We start from the raw sequence: 18,188 nt of genomic DNA on the forward strand, positions 1-18,188 counted from the left end.
GTTGCAGGTATCATCTTCAGCACAGAGACCTCCTCATGTCCATGCCGATCTTGCTCTCTTCTGTATTTAATACTTCTCTCATGCTCTCAATTTTAAGACAATCATATCAGATTGACTATAAAGGCCATTCATCTGTGCTCCAGGTGTCAGGAAAGAGTAGTTCCAATAAGATGTTCCAGAAAAGCATTCTTTGCATTCATCAGTGTTACTCTCACTGAATTGTCCCACTTCTTGATGATAATGATTTACCAGAAAATTAACAAGACCAGCCATTTAGACAGCGTACTAGCCAGAATAGCAATCCTGTGACAAGTGATTCACCTTACAACTCCATGAGGCCTTTCTATCCATCTACAAGGCATGTCTCTAGGTTGTGATATTATACTCTCAACTTGCTTAAAAAAGTGAAACTCTAACCTTCAAGCAGCTTGACATCATCCCAAACAAAACACACCTAATATTTTGGACACTTAATTCACCCACACAAACATTTCATTCATTCACCACTAGCACACTAATGTACTACAATTTACTTGCTATGCTATTTTAACAGCATCTACCAAATTTATGATAAATTATTAGAAAGTGTCACTGATGCATGGAAACACCATCCCCTGTAAATTCTGCTTCTATCCTTTGGAATCATGCCAACTTGGAATTATATCACTTTAGGAACAATTCTAAATCCTAGCACTGTTTCAGCAACTTCATCAGAAGGACTACAGTAATTTAAGGCACTGTCTCACCATCACCTTAAGGGCAATCAGAGAGACAATAAATTTTGGCCATGCCAGAGAAGCCTTCCATTCCACACACAAAAAAAGTTACAACAGAGGCTAAAAAAAAATTTCAGAAATTGTCACCCCAGACTTGGAACATATTTTAAAAAATACTACCGCCTCAAATGCAAAGCAATAACTAAAATATCTAAAGTAAAAATAGAAAATGATGGAAGTACTTATCAGGTCAAAAAGTATATGGAGAAAGAAACAGCCAACGGAGAAAGTGACAAATGTGATGTAGGGTCACTGAGCTCAAAGTAAATGAAATTCAAAAATACTGAGTGCTAGAAATCTAAAATAAAAATGGAACATGAAATGTTGACTGTTCCTCTTTCCATGGATGTTGTCCAACCAGCTATTTCAGGAATCTGCTTTTGTTTCAGATTTCCAGCATCTGCAATTTTCAGCCTTGATTTTCAGGTCCTGCTGAATGGTTCCTCCACATTGCTAGCACAAGCTTAACAGCGGACTGCAATATCCCATTGCAAATCCCTCATCAAACACAAGAATTCTGTTTAAATATCCGGTTAGCCCAAGACTTCCAATTTCTGACATCTGTATTGCAGTTCAAATTTGTGTTGATGTTCCTGTTTTGTTAGTAAGTTATAGATTACTTCAACAAGACAAAGGACATGGTTATCAACTTCAGGAGAACTCACAGTCCTCCTTACATCGGCAGCACAGCAGTGGAAATTGGGAGCAGTTTCAAACTCCTGGGAGTGCACATTTCACATAACCTCTCATAGTCTCAGAAAACATCCTACACAATCAATAAAGTTCACAAAAGCCTCCAATTTCTGAGGAGGTTGTAGACAGCTGGACTATGTATATCAGTACTCATGACATTCTACAGATGCACAGCAGAGAACATTCTAACATGCTGCATCACTGCTTGGTACAGAAACTGCACTGCAGTGACAGGAAGGCTCTAGAGGAGGTAGTCAGAACTGCCCAACACATCACTGGCGCCAGGATATATATGTACAGAAAGGTGTGGAAAAGGGCAGCAATATTATGAAGGATCCCACCCACTCTGTTCATGGACTGTTTGTCCCACTCCCATATGGGAGGAAACAATGTAGTATGCATGCCAGGACCACCAGACTCAAAAATAGTTACTTTCCCCAAGCAGTAAGGCTGATTGACACCTCCACCGAGTAACCCATCCCACCACCACTATTTTATTACTTCCTCCTATCAGAGTCACCATATGTACATACACTCCTGTGCCAAGCATCTCTTTATGGGCATACAATCAATGTGTATCAGTTATCTTATGTATTTATAATAATTATGATTTTTTTTTAAAAATTGTCATCTTATTGTGTTTTGTACTGCATCAGATCCAGAGGAAAAATCATTTTGTTCTCTATTATATTTGTGTACTGGAAATGACATTAAATAATCTTGAATCCTTAAAAGGAAAATATGTTCCAATCAACTTACAACATCACAATGTTGTGAGGCATTATAATCTCATTCAGTGCTGATTATTCACTTAACGCAAATTTTTAAATGGCCATGAACACAAGGGTAAAATGGTTTCCTTGGGAAGTTCATAGTAAGAATTTAAGGAGCTCTTACTTGTGACAAATAAACCAAATGAATGCTCATATGTTGTGGTCCCATCAGGGGAATAAAAATGTTTTAGCAGAAAAAGCTGGAAATGTGTGAAATAACTTTATTTATGCAATCACCAAGTTGTGTTATATCTCAAGACCAAGAATGCATGAAAAGCCAGCGGGTATGCAAGTGCATGCCAGCAACATGGTGCAAATTGTAGCAACTGGCATAATCAAACAGAAAGGTTTCGGTTTCATTTCACACCAATTCAAACCCTTTGTAACTTTCTGAGGAAAGCTACTGAAGATTAGGGACCCTTCTGAATATCGTCATGACAGTAGATTGACTCCTGCAGCATTTCAAGGTCTGACATAACATTGACCAATCCTTTCACTATTTTACAAAATGCAATATTGCAGTCGAAATTGATAGATGAAATGACACATGGAATGGAAGTATTTTATAAAAATGGATCAGATAGGATATTCATTAAAACAACAGGATACTTGTTTTTATTTATTCTTCCTGGAGAGATAATGCTCCTAATGTAGGTAGGTGGTCCGAATGTGGCTTTCTGATGCTGGGTCCAGATTATCATGGTTAGTGGGCAATCACAACAATGAAATGTTGGCAAGATCCTCACTAGCTTTGCAGATCACAATAAAAGGGTGGGATTTAAAACTCTTCTAAAGTTCCACTCATAAGCCGTTAGTGCGAACATCACAGGACAACTCAGAACTCAACATAAGCATTGTCCTCAATCATTCTTCCTTTACTTCTCAGCGACATGAACAGTGGATTAGCTTGAGGATGCCAACAACTTTAAAATGCCTGCCCCACCCCCACACCTGGCTCTTGGATAGATCACCTGTCCATTTATCCAATTATATCCAGAATAAATAGGTTTTAAAAAGAACTTCCAAATCCACAGCCACACAAGAGTGTGATGATACATACTGTGGAGAAAAGCAGGGGTTTAAGAAAATGGTAACACTGGTGACTCAAAACTCAGAACTTATTCGCCTCCCATTCTTGTAGGAAGTCTAAGGATGTATGAACAAGGTATGTCCCCATTACAGTTGTGTAGTCTGTTGAATGTGTTGTGATACAGTGGCGTTTCTAGAACACTACTTCACATTTAATATGGCACCAGCAGTGGTGTAGTAGGCTAGCCTGCTGTCTTTTGATGCGACAGCCTTTGGAGCTCTGCAGAACATCATCATGAGAAATGGATGACAGATCATACTGGACATATGGCTTTAATGCACGCAGCACCGCCTCCCAGCATGGTCTGGCTTTCTCTTCGTTCTCATTCTTAGTGCAGCATACAAGATCGACGTGGACATTCATGGCACCGGCAAATACTGTCACTGAGGCAGCGGTAGCAATAGGCAGTCAGAGCACTGCGCTCACATGTTATAGGCCACATAAATGGGATCAAGCTGATCAGCTAGGAAACCATCCCGAAGGTGCATCCTCTGCTTCTCACCACGTGAGTTGATGGGAATCACCCCAGGGTCCACCACAACCACCACTCCTACAATCAGGTAATGTTCTTCTAAAACAACATTGGTAACCAAGGCAACCAGGTCCAGTGCTTCCTGCTCAGAACCATCCAATTCAACCACAACAACAAGCAGGTTGGTCCACGTAAAGACAGCACTGTGGAAGAACAAAAAAAAAACAAAAATCAGGAACATATAAGAAAAGCATCGTGCTGCCACTCACAGTGTGCTTAGGGATCCAGTTATCTACATAATGCATGAAACATATTTACGGTTATGAGGATAGGTGGCACATTGATAACACATGATCAACTTCTTTGCTGTACCACCATCCATGGGTATCCGTCGTAGTTGCTTAAGGAACAGCTTGATGAATGAAAAATAAAGCTCTCTTTAAAAGGAAGGTTGCCCATCCACTCGAATTCTTTATCTGTACCTTTAATCAGTTGTTGTTGTTGTGGTCACATCTGCATTATTCAACTCTGTTGAACTAAACTGGAAGGGTATATTTGCATGATCTTGACTGGCAATCAGCTCCTCATATCTAACTATGTCCTCTGGCATACAATATTCATTACTCAAATATTTGAATGAATTTCAGTTTTAACTGTGTTGCTGTTTTTATGTTCTTGGAAAGAAATTTCTACTCTTAAAAAGCAAATTCCACTTTTTCACGGACAACACTTTGAAGATCTATTTCTTTCACATAGTCTTTAATCCATCAAATGAGCAGCCATGTAAATTCAATTTTTGTTTCTGCAATCAAGAGTTTTTTTTTGCGCAACTTGCCTTCAACAGTTGTCACTTCCATCTTACTCTAGATTCTACTACCAAATCACTTCATTTCTCTGCCTTCCAACAATCCATTTACTTCCCATGGCCACTGATCTATCACTGTTCCAGTCCCTTCACAATTCTTCCATCTTGCAGACTACAGGCTGATTTATACTTGTGCGTCAAATGTACGCCGTAGGTACGGCGTTGCGGTGTACCCTATGCTGTACTCTATGCCAAACTCTACACCGTAGCCTAACGCACACCTCTCCCAAAATATAACTATGCTTCGCGGCGACGCAGACCTCAACAAGTGTGATTGGTCCGCTTGGTAGCATTGCATTTCCTCCTACGCTGCAATAGCTTCCCATTGGGCGACTGAAGGGCAGGGAAGGAACTCTGGCTGCAATGCTTTCCATAAAGTTTTACAGACCTCCGAAATTATGGAGGACCCTGTGGCTGACTCCAGTTTGTAGCTAGCTGCTACAGCCTGTCGACTTCCACCTGAAGCTAAAACTTGAATGGTGATTGCCAGTCTGAGTATACTGTGCTTACACTGATGCGAAGTAAATGGTTGGAGACGATGAACCAAATCATCAAATCTACCTCCTGACATCTGAAAATATTTGAAATGCATTTCCTCGTCCATGTCTCTCAGTGGCCAGACAAGCACAGAAAATTCACCTCCTTCAGTTGCCATTGTTTGAAGCTTGAGTTTCTTCGTGTTGAGTTTTAACACGAAGAAGCTCAACACAGTGGCATAGAAACCCTGCCAACTAGTGTTTTGGCGGTGAATTGCAGAGCGGTGCAGACACACCAACGCACAAGTATAAATGCTCACAACGGCGTAGGCCACTTGTGTAGGCTATGGCACAAGCTGGGACGCACAAATACAAATCAGCCTTTATACAGGGTTTGACCAGGTACATAAGGAGTTGACAATTCCTAGCCTACTACCCCCACCGGGTGGAGGTGTGAAGCATAAGGGGTCATGGTCTCAAAGGTCAATATTCAAGACTGCGATGACAAGAAATTTCTACATACTGATGCAATGAATCTTTGGAAGGTTAAAAAAAAACAGCTAATCTTCTAACTCTTATGGTTTTACCCCAGTTCTTTGGAACCTTCCCAGGTCTGAATGCTTTAAATAAAAAAAAATTGCTCAGATGGTGTCTCTGACATGTGCAGTGATTTTGTGAGTTCACTTTTCACTTTACTATAAGTCACTGTTTCTTTTCTAGTGCTCTGTTTGCTAAAAGCCCAAAGATCCCATTTCTTTGAGCCCACACCTGGAAGCCTTGTTGCATCTCCATTCTATGAGTTTTTGTTCTAGGGTCACACACTCTGGTGGTACAGAATCAATCCTCCCCTTTCCTTCAGCCTTCTGACTCCACTGAACCCACACTGATGGTGTTCCCTGACACTGTCCTCCTTTGGTCGCCACATGAAACCGGTTTATGTATACTTCATGTGGCAGTCTCTAAGCTGAACTTCTTCCACTCCAGTGCCTCATAGATTCCTCTAATGTTTTAATTACATCCATGATGTTCTCTTGGCATTTGCCTTACATATATAAGCAGGAACACCTTCTGGCTGAGATCAAGTGTAGTGTAGATTCTGCAGGTCTATTCAGCTAATTTTATCTGCATCTTTTCTTTCCACTCTCTTCCTCATCACTTAGATGTGCCAACTTTTATTCCTCTCCTTCCACAACTCTATCCCGACTCATTACTCTCTTGTTGAAATCCGTACTCATTAAGCAGTCGTCAAGCAAAAGAAAGTCATCCCACATCCCAATGCACAGTTTACATGATCTGGAAAGAAGAATTTTAAAGCAAAGTTGTTAGTGAATCAAGCTTCTATCAATTCATCATTCTGATAGTTAATTTATAATATCTATGCCCTACCATTCAGCAATGCTCTTGTGTGTTCTGAGCACTGAGGTCTCAATATCAATTGGATGATAACGCATTCCTCTCAGCTCCAGAGTCTCATCCAAGGATCCCACCACATACAGGGCGTCATGACGTTCTGCAACAGGAGATAGCTATCATATATCTAGAGAATTCAGTTTGAAGTTAGCTCAGAGCAATGTTCCTTCTAAGGTGTATGCGCACACATCTTTTGCTACCAGCACACAAAGGAATTTAAACTGCGCACACAAGGACATCAACCCTCTACCTCACTGGCATGTTAAGTCTATTTCACAGTCCTATACTTTCATTACAAATCATATACCTTCATTTTCTGGTTTTTGATGTGGACGGTGTTGATAATGTAGAGTTTGTGATTATTTATCCGCAGATTTTAGAACTGGCTTATTTATACAGTTTTTATTGAAGAAATTATTCAGTGTGCACATTTTTGTCACTGGCCAAAAAACTGCACAGCACAAAATTTTTGCGCACACTGGTCATTACAAATCAGAAGGAACATTGGCTCAGTGTAACAGATAAGAATACCTTCCCTTAAGTATATGAATGTCTTCATTTCCTCAATTACCAAAGTCATATTTTTGATGTAACCACAAATGCTCGTTTTTTCTAAACAAGTTACTTTACTCATCCATGTCACAAATCTCAAATCTCATGCATTTTAATTCTTGTAACAGTAGACACTGTTCTGAAATGGTATAACTTAAATTTCTACTAATACTCCCATTCTACCAGCATGCCTTTTGAAACTTACCATATTTACTGAAATTTAAATTAATTATAATAAACAAATGAAAGAAACAGCACTTCTTTTTCTTGAAGCACACCAACTCACCTCCAGTTGCGTCAGTCAGTTCTGTCCTGCGAAGAAATCCAAGATATCCAGTCCGTGCCCACAAAGTCTGTGTATCTCCAAAACTGAGTTTGGCGTTGAAGTGGTCAGCGTGCAAGGACTCTTCACCGTAAACCGTGTAGTACCCAGTGGCATTATGTGGACTGCTCACCCAGATCTGTCAGAATCAGAATTAGTATCACTAGCATATGTCGTGAAAGCACAATGCAATGCATAATAATAGAAAAAAACATTGAATTATATTAATAAAATATATTTTACATACACAATAGTTAAACTAAATAAGTAGTGCCAAATTAAAACTTAAAAATAGTGAGGTAGTGTTCATGGGTTCAATATCCATTGGATGGCAGAGGGGAAGAAGCTGTTCCTAAATCTGCGCAGGAAAGACAACATAATCATTATTTCCTTGAATGAACAAATATGAGCGCAAAGCTAAAAAACAGTTTAATTCACAGTCCTCCAAAAACTAAATTTGGGTTAACAATGTGTAATGCCCTGGTTAAGACTTCCTATTGTTCTGCTGTAGGTATTTCAGTTTAGCAGTTTTCTGCAGAAGCAGTGTGCTCTGCTGGTAGAATATTTTGGTTTTGGCTAAAAATAAGAAGCCCTGCAGTTCAGCTTAGGATTGTTGCATCAGCCAATCAGGAAGGTGGGATCTGGAGAAAGTTCTAGAGAGAGCATGGCTGAGAGAGATTTGTGATGGACAGTAGTCTTGCTTGGGTTTTTTTTGCAGGTGCCACAGTGGGACAGAAGGGAAATGTCACAGTATGCCATGGCAAGGATAGTCCCCATTGCAAGAAGAGCTTTGTGCAGATGAAAGGCTCTGAGGAGGGCCAATACTTCTCAGGGAGAGAACCAGTTTGTTCAAGATAGACTTCTAGTTCAGACTGTGGTGGATGCTTTCACGCAGACTGTGGGTTTGGTGCTGTAAGGGTTATATCCAGTTTTAGAAGAGAAGAGCTCCAACGGTTACATGCATATTTAGACTTGTTTAACTATAATGGGCCCTTTTATTTTTATTTTTTTCTTTCTCTTAATAACTATTTGATGAAGCTGAAATTAGGAAATATATTTTCTTTATAATTTTATGCTGTGTACGATTTGTTATCTCTTGCCAACTGATAATTGTGTACTAGCAGTATTTACACAGCATTTGCTCAAATTGAGGCTTCTTTAATCGGAACATCATGATGTTCCCATTTGGTTGAACCCCAAATCACACTGACCCTGGACATATATTGTCTATGGTAGTCCTCTCACCGCTGAGTCACGTGACTGTTTGCAGAGTTAGCTATCGAGCCACGTTTGCATACAAGCCCGATGAAGATTACATATGTTTGATAATAACAGGTGCTTGTTTCTTGCAAGACAATTAAAATTGAAGCCAGGGTGAAGAGAATGCCAGCTCTAACGAACAGGCTCTGCATGCATTATCACCACCAGTAGTGCTGCAGCTCTCATGATTCTCACACTATCAAATTTTATTTATGCCAAGATTCTGGTATTCCTTACAAAGTATTTCAGGTTTCCACCGAGGTACAGTGAAAAACTTGTCCTGCATATCGTCCACACAGATCAATTCATAACAACAATGTATTGAGGTAATACTAGGTAAAACAATAAAGAGTGCAGCCTAAAGTGTTACAGTACAGAGAAAATGCAGTGCAGGTAGTAAGGAGCAAGGTCATAAACCAAGTCAGAGATCACAGGGTTGACAGATGCTGTGGGATTTGCACAAGTATAGTGTTATTCTCCTTTAAGTAACATAAAGGCAAGCATCCAAAGTTGGGGAGTTGCATCACCACCATTTATACTGTTTAGTTCCATCTTATCAGAAATAATGGCATGCAAGCCCTGTCACAGCTGTTGCGTAACCAATTCTGTCTCTAGCTTCATTTGAATTGCCTTTTTGATTCCACATTGACTTTTATATAAAATAGATCTTTAGATTTTCTTTTAAAAAGAGACAGGGCTGTACGTCAATAGGGAGTCTGAACCTCTGAAGTGAAAACAAAAAAAAGTTTGAGAATGTTTGTGCTAATCCAACATTTTAAAGCAGAAGAGAAGGAATATGGCATTAACGGAACAGATAATAACTGGTTTTCGAAGTGTCACCACAGTGACAGAAGGCATCCCATGCCACCATTTGTAGGGGAGACAGTGGGTTCTCCCTTCATTCTGCTCAACACTCAGCCTGTGGGCAACAGCACAAAACTGATCAATTATTAATTCATCTTGTTTGTGAAATCTTGTTATGCCAATTGTGTCAATATGCATTCATACAACAATGCACCTTTGATGAAAACAGAACTCATGAATAATTGTGGAAACAGTCCCCCACCACTCAGGGTATGTTTTCTTCTCGCTGCTGCCATCAGAAAGTACAGGAGCCTCAAGACTCTCACAACCAGGTTCAGGAACCATTATTACACCTCAACCATCAGGATCTTGAAAAAACTTCATTCAACTTCACTTGCCCCGTCACTGAAATGCTCCCACCCATCAATGGACTCACTTTCAAGGACTCTTCATCTCATGTTCTTGATATTTATTGCTATTATTATTCCTTTCTTTTTGTATTTACAGAGTTTGTACTGTTGGACTGTGGGAGGAAACCCACGTGGCCTCAAGGTGAAAGTACAAACTCCTTACAGGCAGCGGCAGGAAATGAACCTGGGTCGCTTGTACTGTAAAGCGTTGTGCTAACCATTACGCTACCGTGCTGCCCCAAAGGGGAATCTAAAACTAAAGGTCTTAGATCTAAAGTAAGAAGAAAAAGATTTAAAGGACCCAAAGGGCAACTTCTTCCACACAGGAAATGGTGGGTTTTAGGAAGGAGCTGCAAGATGAAGCTGTAAAGGCAGGGACAACTGCAATGTTGGAAAGACATCTGGCCAGGATAGAAAAAGTTCAGAGGGATATTGCTCAAACACAGGCAAAAAGGACTAGCTGAGCCAGACAATGCAGTCAGCATGGATAAATTGGATAATTGGATCACAGGGCCTGTTTCCATGCTCTCTGACCCTACACTTTCGAAGTTGTAGAAAATGTGGCGTATAGCTTTGATTGACATTTGATATTTTCCAATCTCACCTCTCCAAGGTGTGAATCTCCCAGCGGGCCTTTTGTCTCTGGGTTAGTTATGATAACCTTTACTCCAGGGAGAATCTGCAAAAGAGATCAAAAGGACTAAGCTTAAGATCAGTATATTAGTCCAGTTGCTTTGTTTTTGATTCTGCTGTTAATTCTATTACACTTTAAATATTTTAGAAAAAATTCAGCAAATCATAAAATTCAAGAGAAGCAGACTTAAAATTTCAGGCCCATGTCCAGGGCATGTTTGAGCAAGAGTTAAGGATTGATGCATTTGGTTTTATTGTTGAATTTCAATCCTTTTCAACTTTATTTTATCCATTAACACTGGGACTGAAAGATATTTGTATTCACATTCTGAATAGTCAAGGTCGCGAAATATTTGAAAAAGGCAGCTAAAATGTTACATGGCCCAGTGTTCTCCTGTTTGAAAGATACCCAATACATTTAAAGCCTTTCTATCACAGTCATATCTCCCACTGATTATTGTCAAGAGCATGACCAATGCTTCTCTCAACTTAAATGAAAAACAGAGTACATGGGAAACACTTAGCAAATTAGGCAAAATTTGGAGAATAAAGTTAACATTTAAGGTGAAAGACCCTTTGTCAGAACTGATGAGGGACCTTTCGCCTGAAACATCAATTCTGTTTGTCTTTTGAAAGATGCTGCCTGAGCTGTTGAAGATCTAAGGAATCTTCTGTCTCTATTATTGATTTTCAATTTTGCTTTTCTCAACTTATTTCTGAATTCTCCTAAACTTCAAATACAACACTATTCTTAAAACAACCCATAAATGTTGGCAACACTTATTCCTGATTTTTCTGCTTTTCAACTTAACCTCCCACATTTTGAGGCCTGACTACTCAGACATAAGATTAAGATTTTACCAACTCTGAATAGCTTTCTCGTACACATACCTTTCCTGATTCCATTAATGGAAGACTATGTGGGGAGCCTCTCTCTACCAAACGCACCCTAGAACAAGAGAAGTTAGTTCTTTAAAAAGCATTCTATTCAATTGAATAAGAAACGGTATATTAAAGAAATATACATAAACATTCCCTCCAATGGGAATTACCATTTTAAAATGACTTATTTTTATCATGCATTTATCACTTTTGAATATAGGCTATTCAATATATTCAGGAAAGAGAAATAACAGCTTCAGGATCTGAACCTCAACACTATTATTTACATTCCTTCATTATGCTACGTAACAAAGCTCATGAGCTATAGGTATGCAGAGAGTAAGCTACAGAGCAATTTGAATACAATGAGGAGATTAAGTATAGAGCAGTGCCAGACCAGGAGCCAATGTACAAAAGATGAATGGGACTCGGTTACATCCTATGGCTGATGTAATGCTGTATTTGCCATGATGAGGGTGCCACTTAGGATTTCCTTCGAGTATTGCAACATTATGAAAAGAAAGAATTCTAGCAAACTTTATGGGCAGTCACAAAACAGAGAAACGCAGTACAAGAATAATATTGCTTCTGCTTTAGCCAATTCACATCACAGCAGCAGTTTGGGTAATTTTTATCTTTACAACTTCACCTTTGTTGCTTTACTTGCCCCAATATTATCCCCTTATGCTTTGTATCACCAATGCTTTACTCATTCAATCATTTCTGTCCTTGATCTTTTAACAAACTTTCCCATTTGTTCTTTCCTATGCACGATGGAAAGCTATACTGTGGCATGTGGCTGCCTGCTTACATCATCTCTATTCTAACAGCCTGCCTTGTCGAGTTTGGTGGTGGAGCAGTAGCACCATGGGGGATGTAACACCGGCTCTTTACTGCTATCTCATAGATAACTTATCGTCTCAGAGAGCTCATCACAGAAGACAAGATTAGACGTGTTATAATTTGAAAATGATAAAATTGAAAGGAAAACAGCAGGACATCGCAGAAATGGTTCTTTAACAGCAGTTAATCAACCTCACTGTTACCTAAAATAGCTGTCACCAAAGAACATTCAAAATTACAGGGCTATCAGAAACTCTATTTATACATCAAAAATTTTTACAAAGCCATGTTTAGACATTCAGATACCACAGCAGTTTGCACTTTCAGGATGAAAAATCCCTTGATGTGCTATTTGCAAGGTGTTTGAAAACTCTCTAATCTGTCAACATACCCTTATTTTTTTCTCTATTAATATGACTAACCCACCAATAGATTTAAGGGGCATCTCTGCAAGAGTTGTATTACAGTTGAATATTTGCTATAAATTTCAACCAAATTTTGGTTGCTTTCTTACAGTACTGAGGCAACACATCCATGAAAATAAAAAAGGAGCCAGAATGTAAATTTTAACAGGTATAAAAGGAAATTTTATTAGTGACTGATATTTCTTGTTTGTAATGGTAACAGTATTGAGTATTCCTTTAATTATCTCCATTTTCTCAAGACAATGAGTGCTGATATGGAAAATTGATGAACCATAACAATGACATATGTCAGTGATATTGAACTTGATTCTGACTCTGAACTGGGTTTAAAGTCAGCCAGCAGTGATCTGCCAGAGATCACAGATATCACCATGATTTTTGGATTATGGGTGCTTTTGCTACATTCTAAGCTTCCCGATTCCTCAGTTATCATTAACACTTTTAGTTGCTTAATTTGTCCTAGTATCATCCCAACTTGCCCTGCACCATCAATACTTAAGCTTTTAATTTTTCATAAAATTTTCTAACTGTCCTTTCCTATCAATGTTCCGCACCCATCTTATTCCCTGCCTATGTTCTTTAATATTTGAACTCTTAAATATATATCCAGGCTCAGACTAGGACCTCTCCTTGTTCTGATGAAAAATCATTGAACCAAATCATTAAAGCTGAATATTTCCAACTTTTTCCTTGTTTCCAATTTCCATCATCCACAGCACTTCAGCTTTTGTTCAATTAGCACTTTTTCTTTTGTTCAATTAACAATGCCTTCATACAAGCATTCTGTACCAAAACATTTCTTGCTACAAATCTCTATGAATACATGAAACTACATACAAATGCAAACTTTATGGCTCCATGTAGTTCTAACTCACAGCAACAAAAAGGCCAGAATAGTGAAATGATTACTGGCAGAGATATTGAAAGTTTTGTTTTTAATAGGGAACAAATATGATGAACATGACATTGGAAGAAGAGTTTCAAAATTGTAGTGGAATATTCAAGAAAGAAAAAGGAACAATAATTAATAATAGATGTAATAAAGCGGATAACATTCTGGTCATGTGTCACCACACCTGCAATAGAAAAAAATATAACAAAGCAAATGTCATAGTTCAATGGAAAAGTGAGCAGTGCCAAAGAGTTAGCTGACAATTAACAGATTTTCTTTACATCAAGTGAAATAGATCAACAGAAGTATAGATCAATTAGCTAAACACTTGTGAAAGGAAAGATAATTAAAATTTTGTTCAAATGTTCTAAATAAACAAGCAATCAGAAATTTCACTACAATAGAATAATTAAAAGGGTAGTCAAAATAGCATTTCATGCTTGATCAATCTTATTGAATTTCTTGTAACAACTCGGAGGTTAGAAAAGGGTTATGAAGTAAACGTAATGTGTCAAGAATACAAACACATTCAATAATGTTCTGCATAGTTGAATCATGAACGTGAGAACATGATCATGGGCTAAGAGGCAGAACAAGAATAAACTGGATACAAAACAGATGACCAGAAGTAGGAGATTAAAATCAATTACTCAGATTAGCAAAAGATGGTAGGTAGTGCTCCACACAAATAGTACTTTTGAGCTATTTGTATTTAAATTTATTTCAAGCAAATTTGACAGAACTTGTTAGGTTGGAGTTTAAATTTTGCATAATACCAAAATTCATATAGCAGCCGTTAGGCCATATTTACATACAGAGCACTGGAAATGCAAGTAACAACTATAGACTCCTTGTATCAGGAATTGTTAATCAGCCTATGTCTTTTCACAAGAAAAATCGTGATTACATAGAGATCTTAAGATTATAACATTTGACAGGTACACAAGAAAGCTTCCACTTGTAGATGAGGCTTAGTCTTAGGTCCATACAGTAAATCTAAGATTACAAAAAATCCAAAAGGGAATTCAAGAAACAACATTTAATTAGAGATTGGTTAAAAAGTAAAGCTCACTATTATAAGAAGCTGAGTTGGCTGCACATAAAGCAACGAGAGTACAAGGCTACATGAAGGAGAGAGTGGTGTTGGAGGTTCCATCAGAGTGCAAATGCTGACTGGAAAGGCCTCTATCTTGGCTGTTAATCGTGAAACAGCTTGATCAAACTTTAAATCTATCAAAATCAGACACTTCAAAACTCGCCAGAATCTAAAGAGGATGATGCTTGAAATGAAATAAAAAATACAAGGAGCGAACACAACAAGAAAAAAAATCCAAATTAATAGTATAAGCATACCTGTCATGACGGAGGGCTCTCATATCCACAAAGACTGTAGTTGGATCAGGTCCAGATGTTCCCTAAGAAAAAGTATTGATATCAACATCAGAAATGTTCAAATGGAAAACACCATATTTCACAAAATACAGTACATGGTTTATTGTAAATTGTCCTATTAAACCTAGATTGCACAATTATTTTGGTACAAAATACTTAAAATTAAAGGATACTATTTATATAACCATGAGTAAATATCCTTATAGTCCCATAAAATATCACTAAGCTGATGACTTACTTTTATATATTTCTAATCCTCAAAAATCCATCCCTGCTGTTTTAGAGTTATTAGCACAATTTAGTCTCTTTTCAGGTTATAAATTAAATCTTAGTAAGAGTGAACTTTTCCTGATTAATAAACAACTTCCCTTATATCATAACTTTCCGTTTAAATTGATTAAGAATTATTTTTCATATCTTGGGATTAAAATTACTTGTAAACACAAAGATTTATTTAAGATTAACTTTTTACCCTTAATTGACCATATTATTCAACTTTCATCTAAATGGTTTCCTTTATATTAACTTTGATTGGTCGTATTAATGCAGTTAAGATGTTTTTTCTGCCAAAATTTCTATATATATATTTTTCAGGCATTGCCGACTTTTGTTCCAAAATCTTTTTTTGATAAAGTTGACTCAAAAATTTCTTCATTTATTTGGCAAAATAAAAACCCGAGACTGGGTAAAATACATTTACAGAAAGCTAAGAGGGATGGAGGTTTAGCATTACCTAACTTTAGATTCTATTATTGGGCAATCAATATTCGACATATGAAATTTTGGTTACTTGACCAGGATATACTATCCATTCCTAAATGGGTAGCATTGGAATTACAATCTGTTCAGGGCTATACACTTGGCTCTATTTTAGGTTCCTCTCTTCCTTTTGATTTGAAATGCCTTAAACAGGTATCTAACCCAATAGTTAAATATACCTTATGTATTTGGTTCCAATTCAGAAAATTTTTTGATCTTAACCAATTTGGGCTAGCGATTCCTATTTTAGGTAACATTTTTTCCTCCCTCTTTTACGGATCGTACTTTTCAAATTTGGAAGACTAAGGGTATTTCACGGTTTTTGGATTTATTTTTAGATGGTTCCCTTATGTCTTTTGAACAATTATCTAATAAATATATCAAGAATACATTTTTTTAGGTATCTACAAGTTAGAAATTTCCTAAGTACTCTACTTTCTTCTTTTCCAATGCTTCCTCCTACATACATTTTAGATACTATAATTAACCTTAATCCATGTCAGAAAGGTGCATCGGCTATGATTTATAATATTATTATGAAACTTAGGAAAGCTCCATTTGATAAGATTAGGGTAGATTGGGAACAGGAATTGGGGTCTATCATTTCCGTGGATGACTGGGGGCAGATTTTACAATTAGTCAATACTTCCTCTATCTGTGCTAAACATTCCCTAATTCAATTTAAAGTTGTTCATAGAGCACATATGTCCAAAGATAAATTAGCTCGCTTTTATTCTCATATTAATCCTTTTTGTGATAGATGTCCAGGGCAGATAGCCACTTTAACTCATATGTTTTGGTCATGTCCTACTCTGGAAACTTTCTGGAGAGACATTTTTAATATTATCTCAAAGGTATTGAATATAGATATCTCTCCTCACCCTATTACTGCTATCTTTGGACTACCTAAAATTTCCAGTAATCTTTCTCCTTCAGCCTGTAGAATGATTGCATTTCTTACTTTAATGGCGAAAAGATGTATCTTACAACATTGGAAAGAGCTTAACACTCTAACCACCTTTTTTTGGTTTTCTCAGACGATATTATGCTTGAATTTGGAGAAAATTAGAAGCAATCTTTATGATTCCTCACTTAAATTTGAACAGACCTGGAGATCTTTTATTCAATATTTTCATTTAATGTAATTTTTTTTCCTTCTCTTTTTTGCTCCATATTTATATACCCTTCTTGGTTTTTTTTTACTGTTTTTAATGGAGGTCGGGTTTAAGGACGTGATTTTAAGTTCTTTAACTCTATTTGGTTCCAAGTTAGCCCATTGCTTTGCTTTTAGTTTAGTTGCATGGTGGGTTTTTTTTTGGGGGGGGGGTTCCTTTTCTTTATTGATATATATATATATAAAAATTAGTATACTATTATGTTACCTTAGTATGTTATGTTTAAATTACATTGTTTGTATCACTTTTTTTTCTGTATTAATATTTCCTGTAATTTTATTATATTCTAACAGTGTATTAGTGCCTATATGGCTTACCCTTTTGTATACTTATTCAATAAAAAGATTTAAAAAGAGTAAATATCCTTAAATGCAAATTAAGCATTACAGACACATTCAAAATAGATGATACATTTCATGATAACAAGACCCTTTAGCAACTATAAAATAACATTTGAATTTAATAGCATGTTTCCCTCTCTACACTTGCTCCTCCAACTATTTTTTTTCTTTTAAAAATTCTTTGGTATTAACGAATTTCTATGGCAAGTAGTCCCTACCAATTTGCAGTGCTTAAGTGAGATTGTGCTCTACAAGTAAAATAACTTTTCACAGGTAAAATATTCTGCAAATGCAGAAGAAACAAATGGACACCACTGATAGATGCTTGCTGCTGACCTAACAGGAGCTTGGAACTAAAATTGATTGATTTTCTGTCTCATCATACAGGACAGCACCTCATTCTAAGGCAAGTCCAGGTGAGACTAAAATGTTTACCTGCCATGTGTATTCCAATAACGTACCCATTTTAGGTTTCAAACACAAACATGATAAAATTATGTGAACTCATTTTCAAACTGTAAACAAAGTCATGGTATCTACCATTCATCAGTGGAAAATAAAACTAGGGTTAACAAGAGAGGAGGTTAAATAACAAAATAATAGGAAGATTCAGAGCAGCGTTAATAGGTAATTACCATTAAAACAATAGATAAAAATTATTTCACCCAATGCCATTCTATCTGTTCACTTAAGTTCTATCAACAAGTCACATATTTCCTTTGCACGATGAATTTCCACTGAAATGATTCTTTCCAAATCATTCAGCTTTAAAATAAAGCAGCAATTCTAAGCTTTATCATTTTGCAATAAATAAATTTTAGATAAGCTTGCCAGCTGGCTTAGATGATAATCTGGGACAAAAAAAAGACACAAAAATTACTCTACCTGCTCAGCCAGCTTGCCCAGCCTGTGTGGCTGAGAGTATGAGGGAGGAGAAAACGAG

The 18,188-nt window shown here is 37.2% G+C and overlaps 1 protein-coding gene across 1 annotated transcript in view; it reads right to left on the reverse strand.

Moving 5' to 3' along the window:
* Positions 1 to 2,449: 2,449 nt before the first annotated feature.
* The window catches only part of LOC140199379 (disco-interacting protein 2 homolog A-like), a 272,630-nt gene continuing 256,891 nt past the window's right edge, over positions 2,450 to 18,188 (reverse strand). The window contains exons 33-38 of the mRNA XM_072261369.1: positions 14,932 to 14,993; positions 11,428 to 11,485; positions 10,508 to 10,582; positions 7,394 to 7,568; positions 6,532 to 6,655; positions 2,450 to 4,007 (exon numbers count right to left, since the gene is read on the reverse strand). Coding sequence (XP_072117470.1) covers positions 3,755 to 4,007; positions 6,532 to 6,655; positions 7,394 to 7,568; positions 10,508 to 10,582; positions 11,428 to 11,485; positions 14,932 to 14,993 — 747 coding nt within the window. The 3' untranslated portion in view covers positions 2,450 to 3,754. The remainder of the gene's footprint in view (positions 4,008 to 6,531; positions 6,656 to 7,393; positions 7,569 to 10,507; positions 10,583 to 11,427; positions 11,486 to 14,931; positions 14,994 to 18,188) is intronic.

The sequence above is a fragment of the Mobula birostris genome, chromosome 6 (assembly GCF_030028105.1).
Source record: "Mobula birostris isolate sMobBir1 chromosome 6, sMobBir1.hap1, whole genome shotgun sequence".
Lineage (NCBI taxonomy): Eukaryota > Metazoa > Chordata > Chondrichthyes > Myliobatiformes > Myliobatidae > Mobula > Mobula birostris.